We start from the raw sequence: 18,783 nt of genomic DNA, 5'->3' as shown, positions 1-18,783 counted from the left end.
CATAGGGGCATTACACTAAATATAGAACACCGGTGTCAAAGGAGATTTGTATACCCGGATACTAAACCAGGCAGAAGATTAGTATCCGGGCACAATATCTTGCCATAGAATGAGTATCCCATACCCTATCCAATCCACAATAGGAACTGCATATCTCTCTTAAATTTATAACGGCACCAATATAGAAAATTTGAAAAAATCATAAATATCCCTTTGAAACTTAATAAGAAATAAAATTGAATTATCCGATTGCATAAGTAATTGATCTTATCTTTGCAAAACAAATAATAAATTATTTAAAAACTGTCCAAAATCATTTAAGTTTCTTATCAAACCTGGTGTTGTAACTGAAGTATGAAATTATTTAAGAAATAATTAACGATGAATCGTGTATTGTTGCAGGATATACAACGAGGACGAGGATATTTTGCAATTAAATTAATAACGAAGACCGCAGGCCTGAGTTATTAATTAAAATTGCAAAATATCCGAGTTGTATATCCTGCAACAATACACGAGTCAAAGTTGATTATTTCTATTCTACCATGTACTGTTTAGTTCTGAGATCGACCTCTTTCTAATAGAAAAACAGCAAAGAAACCCCGGGAAAACCTGGTAATTTATTTCTTGAGTATTGCATTATTTGCTGATGACATATACAGGCAATGCAGTACTACGATCAAGAGCATCTATCATATGGCATTGATTTTGAAAATTCAAAAAAAAAAAAAAAAAAGGGGGGGGGGGGGGCCTCCGTAGGATTCGAACTTGCGTCGTGATAAAAAAATATTGACAGACTAACCCATTAGCCCATTCGGCTATAGTAACCTCTTATCACACGGGTGAATATTAGATATATAAAATTGTAACAGCCGTACCGTGTATTATTGGCACGAGCGTGGGTTATTGGAAAATAACACATGGTTTTAAACCAATCAAAACTGGCGTTGCATAGCAAACATGGTAGAATAACACTTATAGAAGTAGAGACAAAGGTCTTGTAATCGCCGGTGGAAGGGTAAAACTGTTAGATGGAAATTCAGCCTTGGTTAATAGTTATTGACACCTATAGAAGTAGAGACAGGTCTTGTAAATTTCCGAGGAAGGGTTGAACTGTTAGATGGAAAATCTGTCTTGGTTAACAGTTATTAACATCTATGGAAGTAGAGACAGGTCTTGTAATTCCCAAGGAAGGATTAAACTGTTAGATGGCAATTCAGTCTTAGTTTGCGGAATTATTGACACCTATAGAAGTAGAGACAAAAGTCTTGTTATCTCCCGACGAAGGATTAAACTGTTAGATGGGGAATCTGTCTTAGTTTGCAGAGTTATTGACATCTATAGTAGTAGAGATAGGATCTTGCAATCACCCGAGGAAGGGTAAAACTTTTCGATGAGCTTAGTATTGACACTTAGCAAGTAGAGACAGAGGTTTTGTGATCAACTAAGGAAGGATAAAACTGTTAAAAGATGAATCTGACTCAGCTAGCAGAGTCACTAGTTTTGTTTTAATCGTTAACATTTATCACATGTTCACATATGCAGATGTTTTAAGATATTAAAAAAAGAAACATCATGGACTTAGAAATCCTCAATTAAATTGTTGATTGAAATGTCTTCAGCATGTCCTATTTTGCATAAAAAGTGATTTTAACAAAACATTAGTTGTTGAAAACATGTATATGTATGAGTTGCTCTTCTAGTTGGTAGTAGGTTTTATAATTTATTGATGACATTTAAACACGACCAAAAAGTACTCTTCAAAAAAGTCCATTATACATGTACATTAAATATACTCATAAAGACAAGTGACAAGATTATTAAAAAAAAAAAAAATTACTTTTGTAATGGCAGAAAACATGTTATCAATTTTGGAAAAATCATATTTTTGTTCTTTTGCAAATACATGTAATTTACGGGTTTTTTTTGTTTTTGTTTTTTTGTTGTTTTGTTTTTGTTTTTTTTTATCATATGGATTGTTTTTTGTATATCATATGGATTAGAATTTCACCGAAAACTTGAATAATTACAAAACAAAACAACTAAAATATCAATTATGTACCTCTAATTGAATTTCTATTTCTATTCATTTATATCACACAATAATTACTTTTGCTTTATACCTATCGTAATATTAATACTGAAGAAATGAACAATGATAGTTTAGGTAAAATGTGTAAACAGTACCTAATGAAATAAAAACATATCCTGATATATGAGTAAGCCTTATCAAAACACAATTCATTCCCAATTCACCCGGTCGATTCAAGTCCTTGGCTAGCCTGCTAATTATTGTACCTCAATCAAATTGAAATACAGTAGTCCGCTAAAGTCTCACCCTCGATTAAACAGTTACTTACAAAGTATATACAACATCAGTCATGAATATATAGGGGCCACTCTATACAGAGTTACGGGAGACTATAAATGGTATGTACACGTTAAAAAGGAATTATTTCACTAAAATTATTATAAAATAAGCTTCTACGCTTTATCTAAATTTTGTTTACAGGCTTTAGAACTATGAACATAAGATATATCACCGTTCTGGAGTGTAAACCATCATTTTGTCGGTACATCACCGAGTATAACAAACATTTGGGCAATTTTTCCTGCTCTAACAAACAATTCATTTACACATGTATAAAAATGGATAAACAGACAAACTGTATGCAAAACTATATTACATGTTTCGTCACCTGGCATGTAATTATTAAATTATAAAAGAAAACATGATACACTAATCAATAGAATATTAGAAGTCCTTTATAAACGGTATTTCATTCACACCATACTTATGCATATACGCCATAATTTGTTATGAACATTTAAATTAGAAGACATTTCATAACATCAGTAAGTAGTACTTTATCAGTAAATAAAAATGTATGGGAACCTCTCTATCTATCTGTCTCTGTCTCCTCTCGTCTGTCTGTCTGTTTGTCTCCATTTTGTTTGTCTGTTTTGTCTGTCTGTCTTGTCACTCTTTCCCTTTACATGTCTGTGAGTGTGGTGGTGTAGATGAAAACACAGGCAGTAATAAGATATGTATTAAGGTGCTTCTTTGTACTGTTAAATGGTGAGCAGGGTGTGATGATAATTATAAAGCGTGAGAGTTATGTGTGGGTGGGTAAGTGTGAATGTCCCTCTGTGTTCTCGTCTTATTGTATCTGTATTAACGGTTTTGAAAAATTGAATAATTTTAAAAAAGACATTTCATATTAGGCGATCATTACCATACTAATGCATACACACAACAATCTTTATAGGACTTTCATATCAGACATCTTGTTCATTACAATACATGATATATATAGCTCTATCATTATTATTTTATATGTACATACAGAAGCAAATAAGCTACTACATGATTGCGAAAAAAAGTAGTGTTCCTGTTTTCATTTTGCTTGAAGAGGTCATTTTTCGACTTTGAACATAAACTGTAAGATGGTTAAGTATACACAGTATGTAAAATTGCAAATCAAAGATATATAAAATTGGAAAACTGAAAAGCTGGAAAGTTTGAACAAGGCACGTCCAAAAACGGTCAAGTTTCGGCAATTTTTATAGGCGAACTATTCATTCGTTTATCATTGAACTATAAAAGGAAAGAAATGTACATACAGTTTGTCAAAAGTGGCGATGACTATCAGGAAGATTCAACATCTCCCATTTTTTATTAAGAGGTTGGAGTCATGACGAAACAGATATAGATTTAGCTTTAGATACAGCGAGGTTAATCAAATAGGTCTTAGGACAATAGCGACGGGTCTGAAATCTCTCACACAGAATGTACACGCGAACTAATCTCAAAACTTATTTGGGTTGCCTCCCTTTAAACAGGTATTGTACATCAGGACAGATCGAATGAAACATGCTATAATAACGTTTCACTGTCTAATGTATTTGGTAATCTGAACACGAACATTAAATTCATTTTGTTCATTGATGACGAGTTTTGGTGCTGCAGTCAAAATGTGTACCAGATATCAACTGATTACATTCTAAATACAGTGTTTGTGTCGTAATAGCTGTTCTATATTTAGCAGAATGTCCTTTACTGATCACGTGATATACAATACACCCAGGGTCGTGTCTATGTCGACTTCCTTGTTTACCACACACCGGGATCAGAGGTAGGATACATGTGGAGCGCTACGGTGAGTGCCGAGTATAAACTCAAATTATACACTTGTTCTATAATATTATAGTTCTATATTTCTGTAAACCTCGTTTTATTACTTATTAGGTAATCCTGCATTGGGTTTAAGTAAATAACTACATTTCTAGGTGGGTGTGCTAAAGGTAATTGATCAACAATTAAGATACAACAATAGAATGGAAACTGAAAATTAGCATAGGGATAAGACTAAAACCTGCTTTTGATCGGGTCATTTAATAGGGATATATACAAAGGATCTTGGATAAATGTGATGTTTTTTTCAACAAATGTGTTTGTGTATTAAGTGTATGGAAATCGAAAGTACAATGTACAATCTGATGATCAGATCTTTACTACTGTACTCGAAGGCCTACTTTCTTAACCACTCTTATTGTCTTGACTGAAATGTCAAATTTGTACTGAAACCAAGGCTAATGATTACCCATTCTATAAGAAATAGACATGATTAAGTCACGTACTCTAATGCAGTGTGGTTTTTTCCCAGTATGCTGACATTCTGTCCTGCTATCATGGCTAGGGTCACTCACCATTAATTCCCACATGGTATAGATACGTAAATAAATATACCATTCCTTCTGTAGGAGATGATTTATATCTCCTTTTGTTTACTTTCGTTTTGCTTGAAAATAAAGCAATTATTTTTTAAAGTTACTAGTGGGGTGACACCTAAAGGAGTGTCACAGAAAGAATGAAGTGAAGTGAGGGACGATAACTCTGGTTGAGCACGAAAGACAGATAAAAATAAATGCTGAAGATGATATAGAAATGTCCGTCTTGAGTTCAGAGGTTCCATGGACGAGTCATGGTTTACATTAAATAATTCAATGTCAGTATTTCGACCAATAAGAAGCCTCAGCGTGGTTCTATGGCAAAAGAACCCGTGAGGTTGAATTTGCATCTAAAATGTTACCACCTGAATTCCCCCATGTGGTTCCTATGGCAATGAATCCCATGTGGTTGAATTCGAATTCCCCTATTTACCAGTTTGCATCCAAATCCAATATCTAAACTTCGACCATTCAGAAGCCTTGATATGGCAATGATACCCATGCAATGGAATATGCAGTCCCCTAATACCCCTATATATCAAATACCAATTGTAATCGAAATCAAACAATATCTAAATTTTCACTAGTCAGAGGCAAGTAAGTCTGTGGCGGCCATCTTGGTAGACCGATCGGAAAATAAAGCGTCATGCAGTTGCACACCCCATAATCTTGAAGAACACCTGTGTCAAGTTTTTTTTAAGTGGGGGATTTAATAAAGTATTGGTTATCTTATAACACTGGTAACCCCCAAAACCTTTATTTCCCTTCCTTTAGCATTAATACCTTCATTTGCACTTAATTTTCTCATTTTCACTTAATACATTTGTATCCTCACTTGCACTTAATGTATTCGCGCGACATTTAAAACTCTCAATTACGTTTAGATATTAATACTGGCGCGAGGAAATTGAAGGTTTGGGGGTTACCACTGTAATAATTTTCACAATTCTTCAGTTTTTTGAGACAGCAATTGGCATCTTTCCAAGCATACGTTGTAGTCATCCACTACTATAAGGAGACCCAGCCTCAAAACGATCCTGATTGCAATATATATACACGTGGTGATAAAACAAGCAAACAAACAAACCTAAGTTCATCTTAGTAACAGATGTACTCGCGGTATTCTAATCGATAAATAGTGACATATACCATCAAAGTTAAAAATAATGTCATGCATATCATATGATGTCAAAATCAAGGCTCCTAATGTGTTGTTCATACTGACAATAACTTCCACAAGTGTACACACAACCTTAAACATCACTTCTGGTCTGAACATGATATTGGGACAGAGATCACAATTAACTTCGATATATTTTATGGAGATAGCTGTCAATATTCATCTATATCCAAAGTGTAGATTATTTACATCTGGGTCAGGGTTAGAGGTCAAATCTACATCCAAAAATGTGTTAACGACTGGTGCAACTCGATCGGCCAATCAGCCGGTGTTTTACCTGATTCAAGTCCCTGTGGAGAATATGTTTCCCTGGTTTGTAGCTGTTTTCCCGAGTAAATAACACATGAAACGGGTACTTTATATACCATACGAGGATAAATAGTGTGTTGAGATTTAGAAAATCACAAATACACACTGTTACTGAAAAAAGAATGACGTAGGATTCTGGGTGTAAAAAGGCGGGAATTCTTCCCCAGTGCAGTGTAAATGTCTGGCTTACTGTCTTTCGATTATACGTACCCGTGTGCCCTTAGCGGAAACTGTTGCATCACGGACATGATGAACTTAATGTACCATATATGTCAAAACAAGATTAATCCTGTCTTTGGGATGGAGATATTTGTGAAAAATATGTTAAAAAAAAAAAAAAAAAAATGTGCCGAGAATTGTGTCGTTTGTATTTTCTCTGATATTGTAAAATTGTAAGAAATATAGGCAGTGACAGCAAAATACAACCAGCTCACCGAGCGCTACAAGTTCAATCAGACAAGCAGAACAGACGTAGTAACGTCACTCGTGACGTACGTCCGTACATGTAGTAGACTCTCCGAAATGTGTGACCTCGCGGTACATAGTACCTATGTTTAAAACCCTATTGTGACCGTTCTCTGATAGATATAGAAAAACTAAAGATACTGTTTTCTTTGGAATTACATGTACTTGTGATGTGTGGAGTTTCAATAAGATGGCTTTATGCGTTAATTCTCTAGGCCGAGTTGTGCAGAAACCAGCAGTCAAAGTGTCGATTTTGGCGTGTTTGTACTCAAAATATCTCCATAACTAGATTATTCCTAGATATACGGGATATGCCTGGACATACATGTAGATCACACCGAGTCTTATAAGTGTGGAAAGTTTATCAAAATGTATAGAGTCGCTTTTCAGTTAGCTCTAGAAAGTGGTCTGAATCACAGGCGCTTGCATATAGAAAATATCACTTTCGATTTTTTTTTTATATGACAGCGGTATGTGTAATCTGTTAACCTGAAGGTTGGCAACTACGCCACGAGCGAAACGGCACCCCATCTCACTTCAACCGGCTAAAAAACACATTTATTCAAACTGACACGGCGCACACTATATGCGACCGTCATCAGAAAACATTCATCTTTAACCTACCGTGCCACTCAATATGAATTGTTACATCCAAAACACAATAATCCGTGAAAACATCGCCGAATTCCTCGCTCAGAACGCCATTTCTCAAACGGCTCCCTGAGCCTGTCCAGATTCTTCATTTACATACGGGGTTCAAGGGTCATGCGATTATATAATCGACTGTCACCAGGTGCACTTTTTGGGGTCATCTCGGCATACTTTATTTTACAGGTGCATGCACAGGACGTCGTTTGCGATATCACGGACTAATAAGATAGCATGTTTTAATGCCATGCAGTGATGAGATCGTCCTTTCCTTTTTTCAACTGCATCATTTCGGTAGTTGCTGAACTTCGTTTTCAATCAAAAAGATTGCATATAACGGTGCTCAATAACTTGTTCAAGACAGGGCCGGGACATTATACGTATACCATGAACAAGCAGTATCAGTTGAAATTAAATTTTTCGAAGTTAAAATTTGGATGGGGTAATAGCTGATAGTTGTTTGATATTTTGATTTTTTATTGTACTTGCCATCTATTTAGGGCTATGCCAATCTTCAATTCTTAAAAAAATTGACCCCTACATGACTAGTTAAAAATGTATACCACACACAATATCGATAAGAATAAGAGGTTGTTCTGGGTATTCTGGCGTTAGCCCTAAAATACTATAAAAGTCTGGCGTTGACACAAAATAACCACTACTTCCCCCTCAAGTATTCTCTTTTCATAATTCTGTAAGCACTTCAGCCAGTTTGATTATTATTAGTGTAGCGTTTGATGCTTACACACTCAATTAATAAGGTAATTCATCAATAACTTAAATTTTATATATGCGAGCGATGTAAAGTGGAATAAATGGATAATTGAATATTACAAAGAATACATTTTACAATGCGTTAAACTCTTTGACATTGTCACTGGTGGATTTAAAGCCCCCCCCCCCCCCCCTAAAATTGTCAAAGTAAGGGTATCTTAAAAAACGAATTCCCGTATCAATCAGCGAAATAACAATATCAAATCATTAAAAACATCTCTCATATACTTGTTTTTATAAAACACACCAGGTATGAATCTATCGTGAAATACACTAGAATGCAGGATTTTGCATTAACCTGCTATTTTTCAGAGGGAGGACCGGCGGACACTCCTCGAAGAACTTCTAGCAAACATTAAATCTAACATTGTGGGAAATGAAAATAAATTGATGATGGATCATAGATCACAACGTACAAATCGTTTGGTAGGTCTGAAGTATGATTTTCGTATTTGACGACGACATGATATTTGTCAAATGTGCAGAAATAAATGAACAGGTCTGAAGTAAGTAATGTTGGTACACATGTATAGTTCCAGTAACCTGATGACAGTCTTATTCGTGATTCACTTTTCTTTTTGTTCGTCCAGATTTCAGTAAACTGACAAAAGTTAATCAATAAATAAGCATTTTGTTCTACCTTTGTGACAATTATTTCATTATTTAGAAAACGATAGGATAGTGACGTTCTGTGTGAATCAATATATGCCCTCCTCCCCCCCCCCCCCCCCCCCCCCCCCCCCCCCCCCTTCCACTTATCGAAAATCTTATTCTCGAAAGATTGCAAAATTTGCTATAATCATTTAATCATTTCATTTTTCCGAAATTTTGTTCCGAAATTTTGGCCCCCAGACCCCTCGCCAAAAAAATTCGGCTCCCGCCTATGGCGCTCCCATTACCACATTACCACTAAATTACTGAACCCCCCCCCCCCCCCCCCCCCCCCCCCCCCCCCCCCCTTTCCAATTCCTGGATCCGCGCCTGCTGTGTACTGTCATATACGGTGCATGGTAATCAAACGTTCAAAATAACAAATAATTTATAAATCATCGTTCATCGACGAAACTCTTCAAATAATCGTAACTTAGACGAAACTCTTCAGCGAGCCGAAGCATTTTGCGGACAAAATGCATGCGGAGATGACCCCCAAAAGTACACATGACGACTGACGATCATATAATCGCATGACCCTTGAACCCCGTATGTAAATGAAGAATCTGGACAGGCTCAGGGAGCCGTTTGAGAAATGGCGTTCTGAGCGAGGAATTCGGCGATGTTTTCACGGATTATTGTGTTTTGGATGTAACAATTCATATTGAGTGGCACGGTAGGTTAAAGATGAATGTTTTCTGATGACGGTCGCATATAGTGTGCGCCGTGTCAGTTTGAATAAATGTGTTTTTTAGCCGGTTGAAGTGAGATGGGGTGCCGTTTCGCTCGTGGCGTAGTTGCCAACCTTCAGGTTAACATTAGCCGCATGTACTTTACGTTCCGTCCTTCAATACACTACATTCCACACATTCTTGTGACGTAACACTCGTGACGTAACATCCGCCACCTCCCGATAAAATACGACCCTTTTTCAAAACCCTATTGTGGCCGTTCTATGAAAGATATAGAAAAACTAAAGATACGCTTTTCTTTTTCTTCAGAACTATCTCTTCTTGTTATGTTTGGAGTTTCAGATTTTTGGATTGAAACGCTGATTTTTAAGGACCGGTTAAACAGAAGCTACCGGTCAAAGTGACGATTTTGGCATGTTTGACCCAAAATATCTCATAAATACGAATTTCCACAGGGATACCAAATACATCCAGACCTAGATCGAGCCGAGTTTTACAATGGTTCAAAAGACCATCAAAATTGTATGTGCCATTTTTTCCGCTCCCAAATCGCTACAATAGCCGGCAAAATAGGCGAATTAGCTCATACTATCATTACGTTCCGTAAGGAACGATAATGAGTTATCGTCCCTTACTACACTTCATTCTTTACTTAATTGTCAGCAATGTGTACAGAATAAATCAATTATTTAGTGGTTCTTGAAATCGTTTGGTAATATGGATGTATTCTATTTCCCTACAATGGAATTGGATGTTAATATGAATGTACATAGTGTAGCTTCTATATAAGCAACTGGTTACTATAATCAGCATATGTGACTAAACGCAATAATCCGTATGTGTACTTAGTTGAGTATAATCTGAACATATACCTGATCACTATAATCTGTATGTATACCTTATCGATATAATCTGTATGTGTACTTGATCATTTTGTATTCCTGATCTTTATAATCCGTATATGTACCTAATCACAATAATCAGAATATGCACCTGATCACTATCATCCGTATTTGTACCTGATCAAAATAATTTAAATATGCACCTGATCACAATAATCCGTATATCTTCCTGATCACTACAATCCGTATGTGTACCTGATCACTATAATCTGTATGTGTAGCTATTCATTATAATCCGTATGTAAACCTGATCAATATATCCCGTATATTTTACCTGATCAGTATAACCCGTACATGTACCGGATCACTTTAATCCGTATGTGTACCTTATCACTATAATCCGTATTAATACCTGATTACTATAATCCGTTTGTATACCTGATCACTCTAATCCGTACTCATACCTGATCATTGTAAACCATATGTGCACCTGATCACAATAATTTGTATGTACTTGCTCACTTCAAGATGTATATGAAGTTGTTATAAACAGTTAGTTATAATTCATTTAGATTACATTAAGTTTCGATTTTATTGACTGTCTCTCCTCGTATATTGACAGAAACCATCGCCTTTTAAACGTAATGGCTGAAGGTGGAACCTCTCACGAAGTACCCGACAGTCCCGCACCTCCAAGGGAAGCCCGACTGTTAGATTGTCCAATTTGTCTGGAGCAGCTGCACGAACCAAAGTCCCTCCCGTGTCTTCATTCCTTCTGTCAGGAATGTCTGTCCACCTTCATCACCAAAGACCTGTCGGGAAAGATGGCGTCGGCGACTGCCTTCCCTTGTCCTGTGTGTAGGAAGATGACACAGCCTGTCAACCCGTCGGAGGACAAGGAGAAATGGGCTCAACAATTCCCAGCCAATGTAATAGTAAAAGATCTGGTAAAGCCCACAGCACTTGAGCCGATGTTCTGTAAACCTTGTGAGAAGAAAGGGAAACCTGGGACTCCAGCCACGATCTGGTGTAAAACTTGTAACGTCTTGTTCTGTACAACATGTAAAGTCGATTATCACGATTTGATTCACGAAGGATGTGAAACAATGGACGTAAAAGGGAAGAAAGGAATTACTCCGAGACAAGTAACAGAACAGATCCGATGTGAAAAACACACGAAGAAGATGTGTTATTATTGTGAGGATCATCAGATACTTGGCTGTAGTAGATGTATCACCATAGACCACAGACGATGTGACGTAGTGACAACGACACAGGAATACTGTGACAAACTGAAGACGGAGTCACGACTGGAGGATCGAAAAGAATCACTACAGAAGACAATGGAGGATATCAAGTTGCTCGTCAAAACATTTGGCGAGAAACTTCAAATCCTCCTAGAAGATCAAAATTCTGGATTTGATGGTATAACAGATTTACGAAAACAGGTCGACCTACGTCTTGACGCCATGCAGAAGGACATCACAGACAAACTGGTATCGTCTTATAAACAAGAAAAGGAAAATCTGGACTTGTCTATTCAGAAATGTGAACGTCTGATGTCATCCATTGAGAACACAGTAGAAAGCTCCGAGACAGCAGTTCAGAGGAATGATAGCGTAAACACAATACTGATGTATCAGAGAGGCCAGGCGGAAATGGAATCCTGCCAGAACCTGATCACGGAAATAAGGATGTCATTCTCCTCTATCAGGATCAAGCATGTCGTAGATCCGAGTCTTCTCAGGTTGGATGAAGATATTCCACTGTCATTGGGAAACATCACAGTAGTGAAACATATAGAACCGCTACCAGACGGAATACGTAGTGCGCGACCCTTGTCGGAATGTGATGTAAAAGAGGTATGCAAGTTTAGCATTAAGTGTACATCAGATAGAAAAGATTGCACTTCATTTGGTGTTGTTTATTTATCGGACGATCATATTGTTCTCGGAGATTATAGTAACAACAAAATCAAGCTGTTTACAGCTGCCGGCAAATTTGAGGATGAAGTCAAAGTTGAAGGTAGGCCATATGACATGTGTCGTATCGACGATCACACAGTAGCGGTCGGTAATTACACTATTCCTGTTATACGTGTCTTCAGGATTGAGTCATCAAAATTAACTTTGACGTCAGAGATAAAGATGTCAAATGGTATACAACCTAGAGCTGTAACATATACAGGTGATGAGTTTGTGGTGAGCTCTGTGAATCAACTGTACCGTGTACAACAGAATGGGGACTCGGAATCTATTAACTGTTCCGTTGTTAACTGCCTCCATCTTGCGTATGATCCAGACACCCGACACATATATGGCAGCCAAAACACATCCACAAATGGCGATGTAGCTGTTTACAGACTTTCAGGTGGTACACGTTCAGAAATGACTAAGGTCGGTTTGTTGAAAGGAGCACTGGGATTAGACGTCGATATTGACGGTAATGTGTACGTGTGTGGGCAGGCATCCACTAACGTGATACAGATGTCATGTGACGGTACAAACGTCAGAGAACTGCTGACGTCATCAGACGGTGTAGACACACCAAGGGCGATATCTGTGTGTGGAACAAATTTGTGGTTACAAATGAATCACGACAGAAAAGGAATGAAGTACGCGTGTTTGAACTTTACTGATCAGTAACTATGACTGTAGGTCTACGAGCGATTTCCTGCTCAAATGTTATGTGACATTCAGTACACGCATTGAGAGCAGGGATCATATTGTAGAGCATGAAGCAATATCAATTTTATATCGTGTTATTGTAGACTCCATCGACAGTAATTCTGATGACCAGGAAATAATCATTGTGATGTTTGATTTAGATTCCCAACACGTATTTCGGTTGAATATATGCACAGACGTTAAACATTTACTGAATATCTGCCAGCTGATATTACATATTTGTGCTTTATTTCTCTATACTCAGTGGTGCCGTGACCAGGATATGGTCTAGATATATGAACAAATATTAGCGTTAACGTTATCACTCATAACCGAGACAGAATCCGGAATTCAGAATATAGCAAAACAGTGGTTGAATCATGGATAAAGATGACGCCATTGACTTCATGAGTCTTCGTGAATGATGTTGCAGAACTATTAAACATGCTGGTCGTATCTGACTCATTATGTACCATAATACACACCTCCGTCAACATCCTAAATTATAAATTCTGACAGCTAGTGATTAGAACGTTCACTGTCAAAGGTCTATTCCTTCGCATTCTTCGCTTTTCCTCTTAAACCCAGAACTGTCCTTGTTATTCTAAATGTGTATCACATTTCATCTTGTGCTGTATTATCTACAAATTGAAAACGTTGGACTAGAATTGTTTAAATGTGTTATATACCTTACTGCTGTGCTACTTAGCCTCCTACTGTAGAACCTTGTCTTATCGCTCGGTCACAATACATTCAGCAATCCATTTATCCTAAATTTAGATCAGAATGTGAAAATTCTGAAAACCAATATCAATTTAAAGAAATGTATAAACATTACAAATACAAACAAATATCATATCAATATTTCGAAAAAAAATTCAAACACTTCATGTATATATCAAGCCCGGAAAGTATTCTTTAGACCTCATTTTCTAGAGGACATGCCTTGATATACTTGACCCCGGCTGGGTGTATTACTTAACACATACAAAGGCAGAGACAAGATGCTGTAAAAGGAGTTTATTATTAATAAATATATAATGTCTAACACGGGTATATAAAGTGTAGAAAAGTTAATATCCCAACACCTGTAATATCACCAGCTGTCAATATGTGGACGATGTTCTACCGTCTCCACGATTCACGTCATTTCCTGGGAGAAAATAGTGAAAATCAAATGATGTATCATAATTGCAGAATTGTAGCTGTATTGTTAAATATTTGTCTTCAGCTGCGTGAAAAACATGAAAACGGAAGAGGGCGCTCAATGTGTGGTGACTGTAGTCTGTAGGGGGCGCTTAGTGAGTGGTTATTGTATACTGTAGAGGGCGCTCAGTATATAGTGATGATTAGTGTATACTGTAGGGGTCGCTCTCTGTATGCGGTAAATAAGTATGTTCCAGCTAACGCCATCTTCACTACAGAAGTGGTGACCTTTAATAATAATTAGGGATATTATCAGTGTGTCCTTATTTTAATGATTCTGATATCGTATTCCAGAAGTGTCAAAAAGCTTCTAAACCACATATTAAAGATATTCATTAGCAAGATGAACATATTTTCTCTAAAGTCGAAACATAACGTTAACATTTAACACCAACATTTACCTGATGTATTTCAGCCCGACATTTTACGTATTAGGCTATTTTACTGATGGTGGAATAATCAGATATGATCATAGCGGTATTATTTATATAGCATGATGAGAGGGACACTTACAATGTTATAATAGAAACAACTATGGACATACATCAAGAGGAATCAGAAATATTGTCGAATACAGACAATGTTACGTCAGAACTGATAAACACATTCTAAATACAATAAACAAATAGTCATCAATAAAATTCATTATTTTGTGTACTCAACAAGAGGTTCCACTCTGACAAACTCCAGAGTGAAATAATCCATCTTAGTTTAAGAATATTTGATAACTTCTCCGTAGCATTTTCACACTTGTACAGATCATGTTGTTCATTGTAATGAGTTTCTAAACATTTTACATTTTTAATAATTTTTGATAATAAATTGGATACAGCACACACAAAAATATTTGTTGTGAATTAGATTACAACTTTTGAAAAAACATTGTAAATTATTTGCGTCAAGCTTCTATTAAGTTGATAAAGCTTTAAAATACGGGGACATGTGGTTGTGAAGGACGAGTAAAGCTCTTAACAAAACTGGTCGTCCATTGAGAAGGTGATTAAGGCCATGATGAAGGGGTAACATTTTCTTGTATCTAACAACATAATTCTACAAGAAACTATATGTACATGTCCTCAAAAGTCTTTGTCCGTCTTTCGTCTGTCAATCAATGTCCGTCGGTGTGTTCCTCCATGGTAGTTTCTGGTCTTTCTTTTTTTTTCATGAGAATGGTCGAAAGAGTCAGGTTCTAAAACAATGACAAATCTATTTTTCCACAAAACCTTGACACATAACATGGCGTTTTTTGTTTTGAAAATACTTGAAATTTTCTCCGTATATCTGTCAATATGTTTCCCCCTGTCTTTTCAAAGCAGTCGTGGTCTGTTGGTTCCAGCTAGTGCTGGTTTAGTCACTAACTGCTGGACAAGTATGTACAAGACGGTTATAAAAAGGCACGCAACGTCATGTCGTTACATGATCAAATTGAAATGTACATTTGTTATAAAAATAGAATAAAAGCCATTAAATAATGTAGGTTTTAGCTTCATTTTACCTTATATTCTGTCCAAAAGTAAAACAAAAGTTGATTTCAAAATCATTTCCTTTTGACTATATCAAAGTTTGATTTTTTTTCTGTTGAATTCTAATTTCTACACAATGATTTTAAGAATGATTTTAATGAAAATATATACTAAAAATTTAAACAGAAAGCATAATATCTTTTTGTACAAATTATAACTTTGCCTGGATGTATAGCAACACCACGATGACCGGTCATGTTGACTTACCATACCGATTACAGGTCTATCACGTGAGAACGTTATCAGAGAGTGACCATCCATTTATCACATAAAAACATTATCAGATCATTTTGGTCTGACCATGCATCAGCAGATTAAAGTACAGCAGGCAAGGTAGAAATATCATATCTATGTTTGTGGCAAGGAAGTATATATTAATCAGTCTTTTCCTAACTGGTTCAACAAAATATCAATATCTCGATTTCTCAGGAATCTATATCTCCTGGGTAAATCTTCACAGATGTCAACGAAGTGATAAATATAACGACATCTCAAACCAGACAGAACATAATATCAGGTGAGATAATAAGATATTGTTAATTGTAGAGGCAGGTTAACTAATCTAAAAACTAATATTAACTGAACGGAAAGAGAATATTTGATGAATAAGTATACATCCATCCCAAGATGAACATTTGATCATAATTTCATTATATTCTGTGGAACAATATAGACCTCATCTTTAGGATATCATCTTTGCTTCAGTAGGATAACTCCTTAAATATAGTGGCATATAACAATTAAAGAATTAACATTCTACAAAATATTGTATGATATCATTCCAACAAGACAACCGGTAACAGATTCACCCTCTCTTATATTTCGTACATTTCACATCTATACACATTGCTTTCCTTCCTTATAGCAATAATGGTACCATTCAAAACAGATGTGGAACAGTCCAATAATGAAAAAGGGGGAGTGAAGGTACAAACTGTCAGAATCTCAAGCAAATATAATGAATCTGTATCAAATTTAAAAGTTAATCAATAAAAATTATATTGAATTTGTATCTACTTGTAATTTGAGGGTATATAGACATTCAAAAACCTTTTGCTTAATTGAAACAGGAAGGTTTTGAAAGTTTGAAAAAATCTAGTAACACATTTCTATGATTTTGTATTAGTACAAGAATTATGATCATTCAATGAGTATGTAATTCAAATGTATATCGGAAGAAAACAAACATACGTCTGCTTGTATCGACTTCTATCACATAAACACACAGCAGTCCTTTCTTAAATTGTCACTTTAGTTTGAAAACCAAGTAAATCTTCGACGTTGCAGACTCACTGTGGAAAATCATCCATTGTGAATCCTGAACTAACTAAATAGGCTCCAATCCAACATTGATCAGTTACACATTGAACAGGTGCCTTCGTATCTTATATCGTTGTTCTATAAAACCATGTATTGTTCCTAAATCGTTGATCAATAAAACACAGTGTTCATGTGAGTGTTCAGTTCCCAAGAATCCAGTTGTTGAAAGCACCCTGTAAAACAGAATAGAATAATCATACGTCTTGAAACTCCGTCTATACAAAACTATCTATAAATATTATGCATTTGCATCAGTTTGAAGCTTTCTTTAGATACCGGCATTTTCCTGCATACCATCACACTGCCATCCCATAATGATAATTCTACCCACAATGAAATTAATTATTTCTAAATTTCAAATCAACAACTGAATCTCACAAATACCAATTTACTAGTATATACACTATCTTTTACCCCCTCCCTGGTGGGGAAATTGGAGAACATAGGGTCATGAGCTTCACAATTTAGCTAAAGCACGACAAGACACTTTCATTTATAAAGGGTTCATTTATAAAGGGTATTTGGTTCTACCAATTATGGGTCATGAGAAGATTTTTAAAAATTTTAGTCAATATGATCCCTTTTGGTCCGGTCTCAGTCTCCTGGGGCGTGGGAACCTTATGATTCCCAATTTTGTTTGAACTTTGGCCATGGAAGGTTCCTGCAAACTTTTAACTGAAATTGATTCAGGTTTTTTTCAGAGCAGAAGTTGAAAATGTAAATGTTTACAAATAGAAAATGTATTAAAGACACAGACCGACAAAAGGTGATTGCAATGATTTTGGTTTGTTTGGTTTGTTTTTGTTTAACGTCCTATTAACAGCCAGGGTCATTTAAGGACGTGCCAGGTTTTGGAGGTGGAGAAAAGCCAGAATACCCGGAGAAAAACCACCGGCCTACGGTCAGTACCTGGCAACTGCCCCACGTAGGTTTCAAACTCGCAACCCAGAGGTGGAGGGCTAGTGATAAAGTGTCGGGACACCTTAACCACTCGGCCACCGCGGCAATGACGTGAGACGTTTTCTCATGTATTGAAATATCTGGATTAATTCCATTCACATATGATTAGCAAATATTAATGGGATCTGTATAAGAAAATGTAAATGAAGCTAGATTTAACACCGATAAGCCTTAATGGCTGACCGCACAGGAAAAATTTATTCTTTATATCAAATGTGTTCAAGTACAAAACACAGATTTCTATAAAAAAAATTACCGGGAAGGAGTAGATGAAAAGAGCGATGAGAATGATGAGGAGGAGCAGGATAAGGAATCCAATGAACCACCATTTGTATCTACGCCAGATGATGAACTTGAACGTCTTCCACGGAGATGTGAACCACAGGAAGGATGTCTCTGGTCGTCTGAAACAGAAAATGTCATGTCATCAAGACTGAAGTTAGGTATCTTCAAATATCTTTGAATTATTTATTTCTTGTACAATAAATATGGCAAAAGAAAATGACAATGTCAAATTTCATCAGCAGCCTTCTTCAAAGTTCATGTTAAAGGTGCAGGACTTACTACGGGGGGTCCAGATAGGGGTTTAGATTGGGGTACTCAATCAGTACTTACTTGGGAGGGTCCATATGGGGGTTTACGATTGTACTTGGGAGGGTCCAGATGGGGATTTACCATTGTACTTACTTGGGAGGGTCTAGATGGGGGTTTACCATTGTACTTACTTGGGAGGGTTCAGATGGGGGTTTACGATTGTACTTACTTGGGAGGGTCCAGATGGGGGTTTACGATTGTACTTATTTGGGAGGGTCCAGA

At 36.4% G+C, this 18,783-nt stretch overlaps 2 protein-coding genes across 9 annotated transcripts in view; one reads left to right on the top strand and one right to left on the bottom strand.

Annotated features, from left to right (window-relative positions):
- Positions 1-4,054: 4,054 nt before the first annotated feature.
- On the top strand, positions 4,055-15,363 carry LOC117340014 (probable E3 ubiquitin-protein ligase TRIM8). The gene is made up of 2 exons (XM_033901764.1): positions 4,055-4,160; positions 10,915-15,363. Exon 2 carries the CDS (start codon positions 10,937-10,939, stop codon positions 12,935-12,937), a length of 2,001 nt encoding a protein of 666 aa, XP_033757655.1. The 5' UTR covers positions 4,055-4,160; positions 10,915-10,936; the 3' UTR covers positions 12,938-15,363.
- The window catches only part of LOC117340012 (dysferlin-like), a 91,207-nt gene continuing 86,387 nt past the window's right edge, over positions 13,964-18,783 (bottom strand). For all 8 annotated transcript variants that reach the window (XM_033901755.1, XM_033901761.1, XM_033901762.1 and 5 more), the window contains 2 exons: positions 18,224-18,371; positions 13,964-17,180 (listed from right to left, as the gene is read on the bottom strand). In XM_033901755.1, the coding sequence (XP_033757646.1) occupies positions 17,148-17,180; positions 18,224-18,371 (181 nt within the window). In that variant the 3' untranslated portion in view covers positions 13,964-17,147. The remainder of the gene's footprint in view (positions 17,181-18,223; positions 18,372-18,783) is intronic.

This window comes from Pecten maximus, chromosome 12 (assembly GCF_902652985.1).
Source record: "Pecten maximus chromosome 12, xPecMax1.1, whole genome shotgun sequence".
Lineage (NCBI taxonomy): Eukaryota > Metazoa > Mollusca > Bivalvia > Pectinida > Pectinidae > Pecten > Pecten maximus.
This window is presented reverse-complemented; position numbering and strand designations above follow the sequence as displayed.

What these genes read in the sequence shown, in the direction of transcription:
- LOC117340014 (XM_033901764.1), top strand. Translation starts at nt 10,937, where the DNA reads ATGGCTGAAGGTGGAACCTCTCACGAAGTACCCGACAGTCCCGCACCT.